We start from the raw sequence: 14,697 nt of genomic DNA, 5'->3' as shown, positions 1-14,697 counted from the left end.
GACATGATGGAGCGATTCTGTCTATCCCATACCAAATACTAAAATATGCATTAAAAACAGTGATTGAAACAGATTGCCGCTTCACCTTTAATGTGTATTGATGAAATTTGTATTGTCCCAAATTGTTACTTACTGGCAAAGCTTATATTTGAAACAGTGAAGCAAAGGTATATTTTGTTGTATTTTGCTTTTTCCTCAATCTTCCCCATATCTTATTAGATTCCCTTCAAGAAATTCTTTGTGCTATTTCTGAGAGCACAGCAGGCCGGCTGCAGGCTTTCCAGACTGAACTTGTGGCCTGCTGACATGCCACTAACATCACCAGTGAAGTTCAGGGAGGTGTACAGAAGTGGCATAAAGATACACGATATCCCAGTCCCACTTGCCAGGGATGGAGGAACATCACTGCCCAATATTTGTTGCTCATTTGGCTGAAATCAGTGGTAGCCTCATATAAGCCATCAATATCACAGAATCCTAGAACAGTTTGGGTTGGAAGGGACCTTTAAGGGTCATCTAGTCCAACCCCCCTGCAGTGAGCAGGGACATCTTTAGCTGGATCAGGTTGCTCAGAGCTCCGTCCAACCTGACCTTGAATGTTTCCAGGGATGGGGCACCTACCACCTCTGGGCAACCTGTTCCAGTGTTTCACCACCCTCATCGTAAAAAATGTCTTCCTTGTATCTACTCTAAATCTACCCTCTTTTAGTTTGAAACCATTACACCTTGTCCTATTGCAACAGGCCCTACTAAAAAGTTTGTCCCCATCTTTCTTACAAGCCCCCTTTAAGTATTGAAAGGCTACAGTGAGGTCTCCCCAGAGCCTTCTCCAGTCTGAACAACCCCAGCTCTCTCAGCCTTTCCTCATAGGAGAGCTGTTCCATCCCTCTGAGGGATTTCTTCTTGGTTTTTGTAGAATTAGAGCAGCACAATAAAATCACTTTCATATTTCCTACGCTGTCGGTCACAGTGGCTGAGTGTGCTGCGAGGAGCTGTGAGATGGGGGAGGCTGTTAGGCGTTGTGCAGCGAGGACAGTCTCACCACAGGCACATTCCTGTCCTTTCAGGCTGAGTTTTCACTGTCAACCCTTGAAACATGTGCATGCAAACAGACAGACTTGTTGTTTTCATCTGCCCTGTTGTAAATGTCAGGGTTGGGAAAGTTTGAGACTTTGACTAAGATGTCCTCAACATGAAAAAGCTGAAGAACTCTGAGCCAGAGGCTAATACAAAGCCTAGTAAAACAGATGTTTGCCATATGCATTTCTCTTTAGCAATTAAGCCAAAGTTTCATTGCTAATGGCTTTATCAGTGCCTGTGGCAATCCATTCATACTGTGGCTTTACAGAGATGAAGTTAACAAAATAATCACATTACAATGATTTACTGTGAACGTGCAGCTTTCACAAAACAATATATTATTTTAATTTTTTCAATGCATTCATCATTTCTTCATTTTGCATTTTAAAAGTTTGCCTTCTCCAAGAGCATTAGAAACAAAATGAACAAAATGGTCTATTGCAGAATTGCGTCTTGCAGTATGGAGCAACAGCAGCTGCTGCTGGCCCGTTTAGTTCATCTGATGCGACTCCCTTCGTTTTGCAGCCTCTCCATTCCTACTGTTACATCACTGACAATGTTTTCTGAGTATTTGTATGTTCATTCTTCAGTTCTGACTTCTCAGGGGTGGAGAGCTGGTCTAGCAGCTAAAACCAGAGACGTAAGAATTGCAAAATATATGTTCTTCTGCCGGATTTTCTAGAAACTCATGGCGTGGTCCAGGGTTCATGACCTAACTTTTTCATGCCTCAGTTTCCACTGTGGTAATCTCAGGATGCTGATCTGCGACAGCAAAGAAATATGATTGAGAAGTGTTAAAACCCAAATGCTCAAGATCAGCCTGGCTTTTAATTTGACTGAATGTGTAGCACGTCCCTTGGAAGAGTGTTCTATGCTATACCAGACCTCAGTGTTAGCAAATTTCATCTTGGTCCTCATCCTCAAAATTTCCTACAGTAATTTGCACCTCTCTCAGCTGTTATTGAAGTCCCTCCCCCCTTAGTTATCACTGTCTGAGCCGCACTGTCTGTATGCAGTTTCTTTGTGAACCTGAACTCCCTTGTGAAGTCTTGACTTAAGGATGCCAGCAATGTGTCCTCTTTCAGTTTTGCGCTGCAGCAAAGGTTTGATATAAAATCATTCGCAAATACGAAATTCTACTCCGAGCCAATGATTGTGGGTTATAACTGGAGTCAGTGAGCACTGGTAATTTTCTTTTCCCCCTCCCCTAAATGAGTGAAAAACTGGCAAAATTTTGGCAACCCTTTTCGGTGACTTATGACAAGCCGGATGCCCACAGTGTTTGGAAACTGGGTAATAAATAGCAAATACAAATCGGCACCTACAGTGTGCACAGGCAAACAGGCAGAGGCCACACCTGCCTCGTGGGTAGGTGCCTCGCTGAACGGCTCCCGAAAATGTGTTCAATTAGAAAGGTGTGTGTTTGAATTGCTGCAGCAACCGTCTGCTTACTGTGAAATATGGCTGGAATCCTTAAAGAGGGACCGCGTTTCTGGAGACAACTTTCAGATATATTAGCCTGAAACTTAAATTCTGTAATCTCAGATTTGTTTTCGTACATGACTGCTAACAGGCAAAGATTTTCAGACTTTTTAACGAGGGATTTTTAACCTGGTGTTGGGAAGTCATGATACTGTTTTGGTGGGGTTTTTTGGCACGCCTCTATTTTTTTGTGACAGTGGATTGTATCGTCATAACATGCAGAATTATGGCTTTGGCTTTACGCTGTGGGGAAGAAGCCCTGTAAAACACAGTATCATTCAGTAGCACCAAAAGGAACACAGGAATTTACAGGCCAAGTAAATTTCTTTTTGTATAAATGTTCTCTCTTTTCAAGTTTGCTTCAGTGTGAATGTCCCTCTTTAAGGTAAGGCCTTCAATATGGGGAAAATGTCAAGGTAGGTCCATTTTTAGGCCTAATAACCTTGAGGTGTCCCTTCAGTTTCATAATATATTTCCATTCAGTCATCAGTGCATGGCAACGAGCATTTAGCAGGTGGGCACGCAAGGGGCTATACTGCATGCTTTTGCATGAAGTGTTACTGCTGAGACAAAACACTGGGGAGTGATCTTGAGACCTCAGGCCTTCATATACCATTGTTAAACATTGCACATTATGTATTCCCCACTTGCTGCAGGCATTTTGGGCATAGGAAAACAGTGGGCTTTCTTCTGAGAGTGACACCATGGTGATTAATACTGCTGTGCAAAAAAAAAAGAGGTTTAGAGACAGGGAAGAATCTATGTTTGTCAGAAGGGTTAACACATATCCTTTAGAAAAACTAGAGTAATATGGATGTGGACTTCCGGGACAGCCTTTTTATTACAAACCGCCATAACGGTTGAGGTCCAACACTCGTTTTTTGCATGCTGCCACTGCCACAGGGTGAAATATTAGAATATTTCAGTTGGTCAATGTCAAGCGGTTCTTTAAAGTTACACATTTCGGCTGCGGGTTCAAGTGTTAGCGAGGTCGCTGCTGAGGAGCATGGGCTATTGGCGGGCAATGAAGCTCAAGATCTCGGTTTAACTCACAATAGATAGCTGTGAACAACAGTACCATAACTGCCTGCAACATAGCTCATACCAATTGGTCCAGCATGGGGCTGGGCAGGGCACAGAAGTCTGTAGCGCTTCTGCCTCTTCCCTCAACAAAGTGAAGGACCTTGGTTTCCAAAGCTTCAACTAGCTTGGCAGTTTGTACAACCACTAAATTTCCTCAGAGTGTAAACATATAGCTTTTGAGGCGCTTATGTGCAGCTTGTATCACAACTTAGACAAATGAAGAGCAAGCAAGCTGGTATTTTTAAGGGATTTCAGTGTTGTTTGTTTGGATGAACAAGGTTCTGTTTTCCCAGAATTTACTCATTTGGTTAGTCTTATTTTTTGGTTTTTATTCTCTTCAGCATCAGCGCCTGAAGCAGCTGGTTTTAGCTGTGATTGCCACAACACTAGAATTACAGAAGTTTGAAGGTTACTTCCCAGCACTACAAGTTCCCAAATATTTATAAGTTAAACAACTTTTATTATGCTTCTTTTGATTCTGATTTGCAGTATTTGTTTGGTTTTGTTGAGCCCTGATCTTACAGCGCTAAAACCTTTTCATACTGAATAATTAGATTCATTTAACCATCTGTCAAATGTACATTGTTACGTGGTGCCCATTGGGATGGAGTGATAAGCAGCCAGAGTGTTCGTGCTTTCCTTTCAGGCTTCCTCAGAATAAGACAAATTCTGTTTCACTTTTTGGCTGCTTTAATCTCCAGCGCTATTTTCAGAAAGTAATCTAAACCGTTAAGTGAAATAATCCTATCATGGTTACTTACAGTACATTCTTAAGCATTCAAACAGAAATATTTTAATTTTATATTAATCTAGATAATAAATAATATTCCTGGGTTGGGCCTGTTTCTGATGTCATTAAAAGCCAGTGGCAAAACACCAGGTGATTTAAGAAGCAGTAGCATCTGGCTCTGTATCAGACAGTGGAGAGGAATTTATCAGAAAAACGCAAAGGCTCGTCAAAGGCTGGCAGTCCATGACTAGTCCTGTTCACAGCTGGAGTCCAGTGAACACAGAGTTGTGATGGTTTGACCGTGGCTGGATGTCAGGTGCCCACTAAAACCGCTCGATCACTCTCCCCCTCCTCAACTGGACAAGGGAGAGAAAAATGTAACAACAGGCTTGTGGCATCGGGATAAGGACAGGGATTTTGTGACTGTGGGGCCTTGCTGTTACAAGGGATTTTGTTACTGTGAGGGCACAGACGTTGTACTGGTCCTCTCAACAGCATGCTGCAGGAGTCATATGCTTAAATTATGCGGGTTGAGAGGAACAGTCGGTCTAGATAGTTACAAAAAACCGTAAGCGCAGATATTGTTCCTTGATTTGCAGACCGAATTCATGTTTGCAAAGGACCTGCAGAACAATGATTCCCTTTGCTTAGTTATAGAGTATGGAAAAGAAGGAGTTGAAGATTGTGACTGCCCATGACTCTCTGAAAGATTGTATTTTTGTTTGACAAGAACAAGGAGAAAGAGAAATTGAATTTGTGCCCTTAGGTCCACAATAACAGCTTGAGTTCCCAGCAAGACGAGGTTCCCGCTGTGCTAAAAGCCATATAAGTGGGAGACAATCAAGAAATCATAGATGATGATAGACAGAGAGATCACAATCCATGTATAGGAGAACAAAAATAGGAAGAAAATTAGGTACATAGTGAGGAAAAAATTATTCAAGCTCAAAGCAGATCAATAGCAGAAGCAAGAATGAAACCCGTGTCTGCAAATTCTGCTGTCTTACTGTGCTCTTTTAATAAAACTGTGTTCCAAAAAAGCAGTTACAGTGTCTGGAGGAAAGGTGGAAAGGAGATACATTGAGATGCAGAAGTAGTAGACATTCATGCATAATTGTGCAATGCCTTTTTTTTTTTTTTGCAGTCTACAATTTGTATGAGTGTGTATTAGGTTAAAAAGAAAGACAGTGCTTCAGCTGCTTTCTAAAAAGTGCTATATATCTTTATTTTAATCTGTCTTTGTAAAGGCTTAAAAATAATCATTAGACTTCAAAATATGATCTCTAATGATTCAGTAGTCTTACAATTAAACCTTCACTGTGTAGCTTTCTCCATTTGTGTGAGACCTGCTATACCATTTCTCTATATGAAAGCCTGTCATATGCATTGTCAATGTCAAATGAAAAATTTTAAATGAGCTAGCTATCATCTTTAAAGAGCATGAGTTTCCCAAATCGTTTTGAAGAAAGCAGTCTTGCCAAAGACTCTGTAGCATCCCTGCTCTACAGCCTATACTGCAAACAATTCTAGTGTGTAGCTGAGTCTTGGAATGGTGCTCCCACTGTAGGTGCTTGCTGTTACCTTCCACGGCATGGTGTTCCTTTGCATCCAGTGTCGCAATGCCCATGTCCATGCCTCCTCAGCAGAGGAGGGGCTCAGAATCACAAGATAGTGCTATATATTTATAATTTCTTAACATATTCAGGAAGGTTTCCACAATGTGTTACTTTTCTGTAATTAAATGGGATAGGTGACTGGAGGTAGAATAAAACATTGGGAAGTCAGTCAGTCAGTATTGATTCAGGATACATGGCAGAGATATGAGCCTTGAAATATTTCATTACATCATTCACCTATTCACTAGCGTCAGTCTCCTTAATTTATTCCTTGTCTTTGTGATTGCTTAAAGAATGGAATGCAAAGTAAATCTCTCGATCTTTTACAGAATAAATCTGGCCAAATATCTCAGTGCACTTCTAGACTGTCTGTATTTGTGTAATTTTTCAGTGATTTATGGGGTATCTCCTGGAAGCCACAGGAATTCTAGGGACATGTGCCTCAGACTTACCCACCCTCTTGCATCACTTTTTTCTCTTCTTTGCAAGTCACCTCCATTTTCTGGGTATAGCCAGTCCTTTGTGTTTAAGTGCTAGTGATCAGGAAGACTAAAAGGCTTATGCACTTGTATTTGAGGACTCACCAGCAGGTGGTTTAGCACGTTGCAGGTGCACCAGCCCTGACTACTATAACACTGCTGTAGCAATGATGGCTGTTAAAATGAACTTTTGGGAGAACACAACCAAAAATGGACTAATCTCGGATCGGATATGTTCCAGGATGTAAAAGGGGAGGTGATATCTGTGATCATGACCTTAGAGCAGTTGAGGATATCGATGGAGGTTTGCCAATATCATGTGAGTTAGAGCACACATATAAAATCTGCGCTCCAGCGTGGATCATAAAATTTGCAATAGGAGTCATCGTGCAGATGAAGGGTACTTTCATATGATTGTTCCATTATTTTCTCTTCTTGTGGTTCCTCCCCACCCCAAGAATAAATGTAAAATTGTTTCCCATGTAGCTAAACCCTCAAAGAAACCTACTGTAAGGGAAAAGTATCGTGTAGAAATTCAGAAGTTGGCACTCTTCCTCTGCAATTTTTTTTCGCTTTAAAAAATGCATGTATTGTACCATAGCAGAGCTTATGCAGTGGTTATGACACGATTAAGTCCTACTGGAAACAGGCCCTGATAAGATGGACAAGATGGATCTTGAGGGTAAAAGACTAACCACAGGTGGGAAGCTGTAGTGCTGACTGGGGGGGGTCAGCAGCTCCTGTGAAATCTGTCTCCATCAATGTTTTACGCGGAGATAACTGTTGTGCTTTAGCAGTCAGGCTACGTAGGAACAAAGGAGGTTTGGTGTCTATAACTGTAGTGCTGTGTACTCATTTGTGCTAAAACCATACCCAAGTATGGCCATCGGGGACAACAGTTTTACAGCAGCTTCTTCTGGGTGAGGTTCGTTGCCCAGACTGCGAACACGGGGTGGTTGTCAGTGAACCTGCAGAGCTTTGAATTTTGCTTGCCTTGCTGTTTGTTTTGTTGTGGTGGGTTTGGGTTGTAGGATAGGAGAAATGCTGTGCAAAAGTGAAATACTAAGGCTGGCATCCTGGCCATGTGGTCATTAAACATTTGTACCCCCTAATTGTTCAGGTTATTCCTCCTTCCTACTTGACCCATTTCATGTTCCTAGGAAAGATACATGCTGTTTCAGTATAAAGGTGGTTTCAATTGGCTGGATCACAAATGATCCCTTTTAAAATTCATAATTCTATGAATTAGCTTGGTGTTTATTAAGTGTCTGTGTACTTCCATAACGGATTGAATTGTGGACAGCACAGGTTGGCGTGCTTTTCAAATACTGTTTCACTCACTGCGTAGTAACATCTTTATTGAGTGAGGGTTTTTCTCCACTTCTTTCTCTTAATTTGGTGTCCCTTACATCTAATGAAAGCACAGTCTAGGAGCACAAAAACTCACCCTCTGCTTTGAAGTAATGGATGTTGGTATACTTGTAAAAACTACTTGGGTTCAAAACCCTTTTTGTCATCATAACCTTCAGTTAAATGTACTGCAGCTCACGGCTAATCTGTTGTAACTCTTCCATGTGTGAACAGAGCAATTAACATGGTGAAAAAACTTAATAACTTGTAAAGTTATTCTGATAACATGTATTTCATATCTTCTGAAATAAGACATTCTAGGAAATACTTCTAATACTGATAGAAATTCTCAGGGTGTGCAAATACTGTGAAGAGGCATCACCAGGATAAACAGAAAGACAGGCCTGAAGTGACGTGCTTAGCCCATTTCTTGCACGGTATTCATACTGAATTTCTGTATTTATATAGAATGAGTTGTGTGCAAAAGTGAGTTGTTTCAACCTTTTAGAAACTACTACACCTTTATGAGAAGAAATACCCAATCATTCGTGCAAAGTGATTTCTACCTGTGCTGCAGTTTTTGTTAACGTCAGAGAGAGAGGTGAATGAGAAGACAGTGATATGTGAGGTTAGCCACATAACCTTCTGCTTCAGACCAGTTTGTTTGATGTCTTGAGTTTCCATTTGTCTTAATAATCTGAAAACCTTATCAGTGATGAGGTAAATACGATATGTTTAAACTCTGATCATCCTCATCTAAGAATTTCTTCTTTATGATACTGTGTCAAACACGGGAATCATTTATTTCTTACTTGAAGGAAAATTCTGGATAAAATTAAATGTTATCATGTAATACATACAAGAAGATGCGAGTCTTGCTGCGTGTCCCGTTCCTGCTGTGCTGCTGTCCCGTGCCCCTGGAGCTGCGCATTTGGTGTGCTGCTGGTACGGCCAGGCGCTGCACGGGAAGGGTTTTCTGATGAAGCTCCCCAGACGAGTGACAAACTCCAGGATTTCACTGTGGGCTTGAAAATACATGAGAAGGCATCAAACACTGATATTGACAGCTAATTGCAGTGGGGGAAAGTTAAAGGTGTTTCATTCAGTGATACAGAATGGCCCATCTGCAGCTGCATTTCTGTGCTGACGGTATCTCAGACTATGAAAATCATGGATGAGCTTTGTATCTATTTTGTGTCAAAAGGTCTGCTTACAGAAAAATATCATAGCACAATATATTTTTCTTTCAACATGTTGGTTCATTGTTATAATGATAATTTCTGGCCTCACTTACTTGTGTTGGCTGTCTGTTCTGGATTAGCTCCTCATTCTACTAAACTAAACAAAACCCCATTAATTGATTTAAAGAGGATTCCCATAGGATTCCTATATATGTAAGCAGCGTATTATGCATTTGTAGGAAAATCAAACTAAGATACAAAACATAGGCTTTTGTGGCAGTGTTATTTTCTAGCCACCACCTCCATCTTTCTTTCACCTCCTCTGAGTAGCCTTTGAACATACCGGACAATTCCAGCCCAATTTAGTGGAGCCATTGAGCTTGCAAAGGACTTGAAAGATTTTTGGTGATTTTATGCAAATTAAATGAAAATAAATAGTGGAGTAGAGAGAGATACCTGTTGATGCCTCCAAGCTGGAAATTAATTTAATCCTTGTTAGGCAGAAAAGAGTCCACCAAGCCTCTGGCCTCATGATGCAGCTGATGAAGTGCCCGAGCTTTGCCAGGTTCCCTGGTTTGAAACACTCTCTGTCAGGTGCCTGCTTGCAAACATTTCTGTGGCTTTTCAATACTAAAGGCTGCTGTCATTCACATTGGGTTCATGTGATTAATGGAAGAAATGGCAAGTTCTACCTTTCTTAATGTATTTTCAGTGCTAAGAACATGAACTTAGATGTCTTTTTTCACTGTTGCATTTCATATAGTGCCATTTGGTAATCACTAACAGACAAGGTTGGTAATCCTTGACACTGGAAAGCTTATTAGGCATGTTTGGAGGGTTTTTTAATCTTGAGTCTGTGACTGCAGGTAGAAAATTAAAGTTTTATTGAAATGGTAGTGAAAATAAAACCAATTCAGAAAACCACTGTTTAGTGTGTGCTTATTAATAGCGTATGAAGGTTCTTTTAATCTTTTAGTAATCATATGAAAAGGAAAAAAGCATTTTGACTCATAAAACAATATCTCGTTGTCCAAAGTTATACAGGACAACTAGGAAAGCTGATTAAATGTTTTATGAAGAGATAGTCTTTTAAAATTTCCAGTTTCTTTAGCTCTTCAAACAGAAGCGCTAATCTTTGACTAGAATAAAACATGACTTTGACTTTAAAATTGTCATCCTTGATCAGCGGTATTATTTGTATTTGTTATTGTTAATATTTATCAATTCAAGGAGTTCTATTTCTGTAACATAAGTGTTACATCTAATCAGATCCTTTCACCCACATGAAGCAAGTCTACCATGTCTCCCAGGATAAGCAAGTCACGCTAGGTCAGTGCTCAGATGGGAGACCTGTGAAGCATTCACACTGCTGAGGGAAAAAAGCCAACTAGCCAGCATGTTTCCTGCACTAGAGGTAGTGAGCCGCTATTCCTTCTCGCTATCAGAGGTACTGTGCTGGTGGAGAAGCCATCTTCCAGATGGGATTTAGAATTGGAGTCCTGTCATTTTTAGCCATTGCAAGCGCCATGGCACTGCTGCTGCTCTTTGTCAGACAGACGGACAGCCGACGTGCTGCCTGCAGTAGAGCAGTTTCAGTGCAGTGCGGAGCTTGGCAACTATCGTTGGAAGCTCTTGGGTAGCTGCTTGCCCCTGTTCTCATGTAGCATTGATGCATGCTGAACACAAGGTGTTTGGGTAATCTAGAGGGGAAAACCATAGTATCCGAAACCTAATCAGATTCCTGTGTGTTTAGGTGGACAGCTGTGGTTTTGTTTGTTTGTTTGTTTGTTTGTTTCCTAATAATCCTAGGGTTTTAATCATCTCAAATTGAAAAGTCTTACCTGGAAAAAAGTTTGAAAAGTTAAAAATAATGTGTCCCAAAGTCTCAGGAGCTGCAGGCTAAATAAACAGAATCTCACCCATTTAATTACTGCATCTTTAATGATGCATTTACCAGACAAGGTAAAAATTTTTCCTTTTTTCTTCATGATTTTTTAATGTTCAAAGTTGGATAGTAGCTGCAGTCTGTTTCCTTCATATACTCTCCTTACCTTGCAGATCTCCTTTTCTCAGCTTCTCTGCTAGGAGACAGCCATAGTCCCTCATACCTTCATCCTGAGCCCTCATGCTGCAGCTATATATTGGTTCATGCTGTTGGCCTATAGAGCATTCACCGTGCAAGTGCATTAAAACAGCAATAGTAGCAGAAATGTGGCCAGACCTGTTCCGTCTTAGCAGATGAGGCCTTGCAAAATAGTCATAGCTTCAGAAAGAAAGTGCCTAAGTTGCTGAGGAGGGTTTCTCAAATAAATCTTTCTGTTGAAAAGAAGCACTTGTTATGAACTCTACCTTTTGTCTTGTATGACTTAATCCGCTCACTTTTGTTCCCTGTGATTTATTTAATCTCACTTCATCAATAGGTTAGTTAGAGGCTTGCTAGTGTGTCATTGCCATCTTAGATTGCTCCATAGTTGTCCTGTTAATAAATTGAGTGATTTACATCTATGCTGCCAAAAAGACATGGAATTATTTATGAATCTGAAAAAGTAAAAACTTCTATTTCCTTCTTTGGTCTTGAAGGTGTATTTTAAAACATGCTAGGCTTTTAAATCTAAGCAAATACCTTTGGTGGTTGTTTCAGAAGTGTTTGGGATTCGAAGTTCTATTGGAAGTACAGTTACTTTTAATCAGTAGGATTTAGGTGCACCGATGTTGGGACATTTTTTCAGATGTACTCATCTGCACTCTTTTTCACCTAACACCCTCACAAATCTTAGTGATGGTTCTCTGGAGAAAGTAGCAATTGGGAATTAATTGCCCCAATAGGCTTTGAGGAATTTTGTCATCTTATTCATTTAGCTTCAGCGAGGAAATAACGCTTTTCACAAATACATTCAGTATGAAAACCTGAAAATAATATATATTGTGTTCATTCTCAGCTAGTCCAGAGCTTATTTGCCCTGAATAGCTAATGGTTAAAGTGTGAGTGTAGTCACATTTCTCTTGCACATAACTACAGTTCTGGATTTGAATTCTGCTTTCTACAAATACCCACTTACCTCTTTCTGCTTCAGTGACTGTTTCTGCAGCAAATTCAATGTATGAGTGTGTGAAAATACTACAGTAGGACATAGGGGACAAGAAGAATGTGGACGTAGTTGCAATGTAATGCATTTTAAAATTCATATGGAATTTCATTCTTACTTTGCAGTATTTGCCCAAATATCTGGGAGAAAACATAAAGCCCAAAGCCACGTCCCTTGTGCTTTATGCATTCGAAGTATACAAGTCACATACACTTTATGTCCAGTCTTTATATACGAAGTAACTATTAAGATGGAAACAATATAAACGTATATATATATATATATTTATATGTGCTTTTAAGTCCATATTCCTTTTAATGGAATTTTGTAGAGGATGTGGACTTTTGTTTGCCTACACTTAGAAAGTACTTGGTTTTACAAGTGACAGTCTCTTGCACTTATTAGACCTTTTTTCCCTATATCTATAATGTTCTTACAATGTAGATGAAGATTGCTGTGACCTCTTTACAATTGTGAGAAAGAACACCATTTGTTTTAGTGCCTCAGAAGAGCTGATGAAGAAAATACATTTTTATATATATCTATTTTATAGTAAAGTTTACTTACATTGAAAGTATATCCCATTTGGAATCATTAATGTACTTTATGATGTATCACTTTATGATTTTATCATTTGACTTTGCAAGTCAAATAGCTATTCTGGTTTTGGTATCATCTTAATCTCAGATATCGCAGGATGGACACAATGCTCGTTTTCAAAGTGTCAGTGGGCCTCCATTAAGTATCCCTCATTTAACTATTAGGTTTCATGAAACAAAGAGAAAAGAGAGAGTGTAAAGGGGAATGCTTGTTCCGATTCCCTGAACCTGTACATGCCTGAATATGCTGCTAACATGAAAAACATGGACAGTGCGGGTCTCAAGGGAATGACCATGGGGAATGTTTCCCCTTGTAGCCTTAAGTATTTTCACATGGAAGTGGTCACAGATAATCACTGTCATGAGTGTGCTGAGGACGAGTTGGCCTCTCCGAGGCTGTTTCTGGTTAATAGATCTTATCCCAACCAGAACATGTACAGTTGCACTTTGCTGGCCCAACTTCACTGAAAGAGCAAGGTGCTTTAGACTTTGATGGGGAAATCCTGATGCCGTTGAAATAAAGAGGAGTTCTGAGGTGAATTTTTCTGGAGCCAGAATTTCACACTTTGCCATGGTGCTCTGAATGCCATTCAGCTGCGTTAGGAAATCCGAGTCGCCAATGTGGAGCTCAAGGATTTTGGACTGAGAGCTGTTGCGAGGTCTACATCTGATTTTAAAGCTGAGTGTAGCCAGATATAAAGAAACAGTTAACTTAGAGTTGAAACAGTAGGCTATATTGTGGGGAAATCAATTAAATCAGTTCACTCTGTGCCTCTGAAATGAGATATCATTATGTTCAAATCTAAGAGGAAACAGCTGTACCACCTACTATGCCAAAGCCTCTTTTAAACTAGTCCTAATCTCAGCTTCCTGCTTTACCATCATATTGCTATTCCCTCGCCTGTCAGAGACCCGTGAGTCTCTGGGATCTCATTTCTAGTGCTGCTTCTGTGGCCTCTCCTGAACTCATTTATAGTACTTGCTCCTGTAGCTTCTCTCATACGTCTGTTATTCTTTGTGTGAAGTAGCTCCTCTTTTATTTCAATCATTCCAGAAAATTCAGCCTTTTGCGGGGGGGGGGGGAGGGGTTGGAGAGGAGGGAGAGCACCTTTTATTTTACTGTGCTGTTTTACCATTCACCTTGTTTGTATTTTTCTTCTCAGAAAACCAAAAGGGATGTAAATAACTTTGATCAAGACTTTACACGAGAAGAACCAGTATTAACGCTAGTGGATGAGACAATTATAAAACAAATCAATCAAGAAGAATTTAAAGGCTTCTCCTATTTTGGAGAAGAGCTACTGCCATAGACACCATTATGCTGACAGATGAATGATGCTGCAAGAAGTGATTCTGAAGAGATCGTCAAATTACTAAGACTTAGTAGATCAAGAACTACTTCTCTTACCCTGAGCCCATATCCCCAGTTAAAGTATATATTTATTGTTTTTTTCCTTTAATCTTCTGACCTGAAAGCACTCTTTAATTTCTCTCTCACAAAGCGATGCAAAATAATTTTGTATCAGAAATTGTATATGTAACACACTGCCATATATTTGCAACTTTTCTTTTATTCCTAAGATCTCCCCAGAGGACTAAATTGCATCTTTTCCATGGAAAATGAAGCCGTGCTATTAAAAGCAATTTAGCAGATCACGTTCTGTAATCGTCCTATATATTAAGCTAAGGAGGTGAGAGCCGTTTCTTCTGCACTGGTGGTTATGGTGAGATCTGTACTCAGATGTGGAACAAATAAGAAGTAATATGTTGCCCTTTGGTAAGCAAAGAGGTCTGCCCTTGTGGAGGTATAATCCTCAATTATGCATTTACTGTGGTGAGGTACAAATTTAAAACAAAGCTGTCCAGAAAAGGAAGCACGTCAATTAAGGCTGGGAATGCAGCTCCTCGTACAATTTACGGAAAACTCTTAGGAATAAGAAGAGTCACAAAGATAACTGAAATTTTATTTAAAGCAAGAAATAGATACTATATGGGTAGTTATTAAAGGGCT

The 14,697-nt window shown here is 40.0% G+C and overlaps 1 protein-coding gene across 1 annotated transcript in view; it reads left to right on the top strand.

Annotated features, from left to right (window-relative positions):
- Nucleotides 1-13,996, top strand: part of PRKCE (protein kinase C epsilon) — a 294,148-nt gene extending 280,152 nt beyond the window's left edge. The window contains exon 15 of the mRNA XM_086460568.1: nucleotides 13,850-13,996. Within this exon, the coding sequence (XP_086316694.1) occupies nucleotides 13,850-13,996 (147 nt within the window). The remainder of the gene's footprint in view (nucleotides 1-13,849) is intronic.
- Nucleotides 13,997-14,697: the final 701 nt, after the last annotated feature.

The sequence above is a fragment of the Leptosomus discolor genome, chromosome 2 (genome assembly GCF_034619465.1).
Source record: "Leptosomus discolor isolate bLepDis1 chromosome 2, bLepDis1.hap2, whole genome shotgun sequence".
Taxonomy (NCBI): domain Eukaryota; kingdom Metazoa; phylum Chordata; class Aves; order Leptosomiformes; family Leptosomidae; genus Leptosomus; species Leptosomus discolor.
This window is presented reverse-complemented; position numbering and strand designations above follow the sequence as displayed.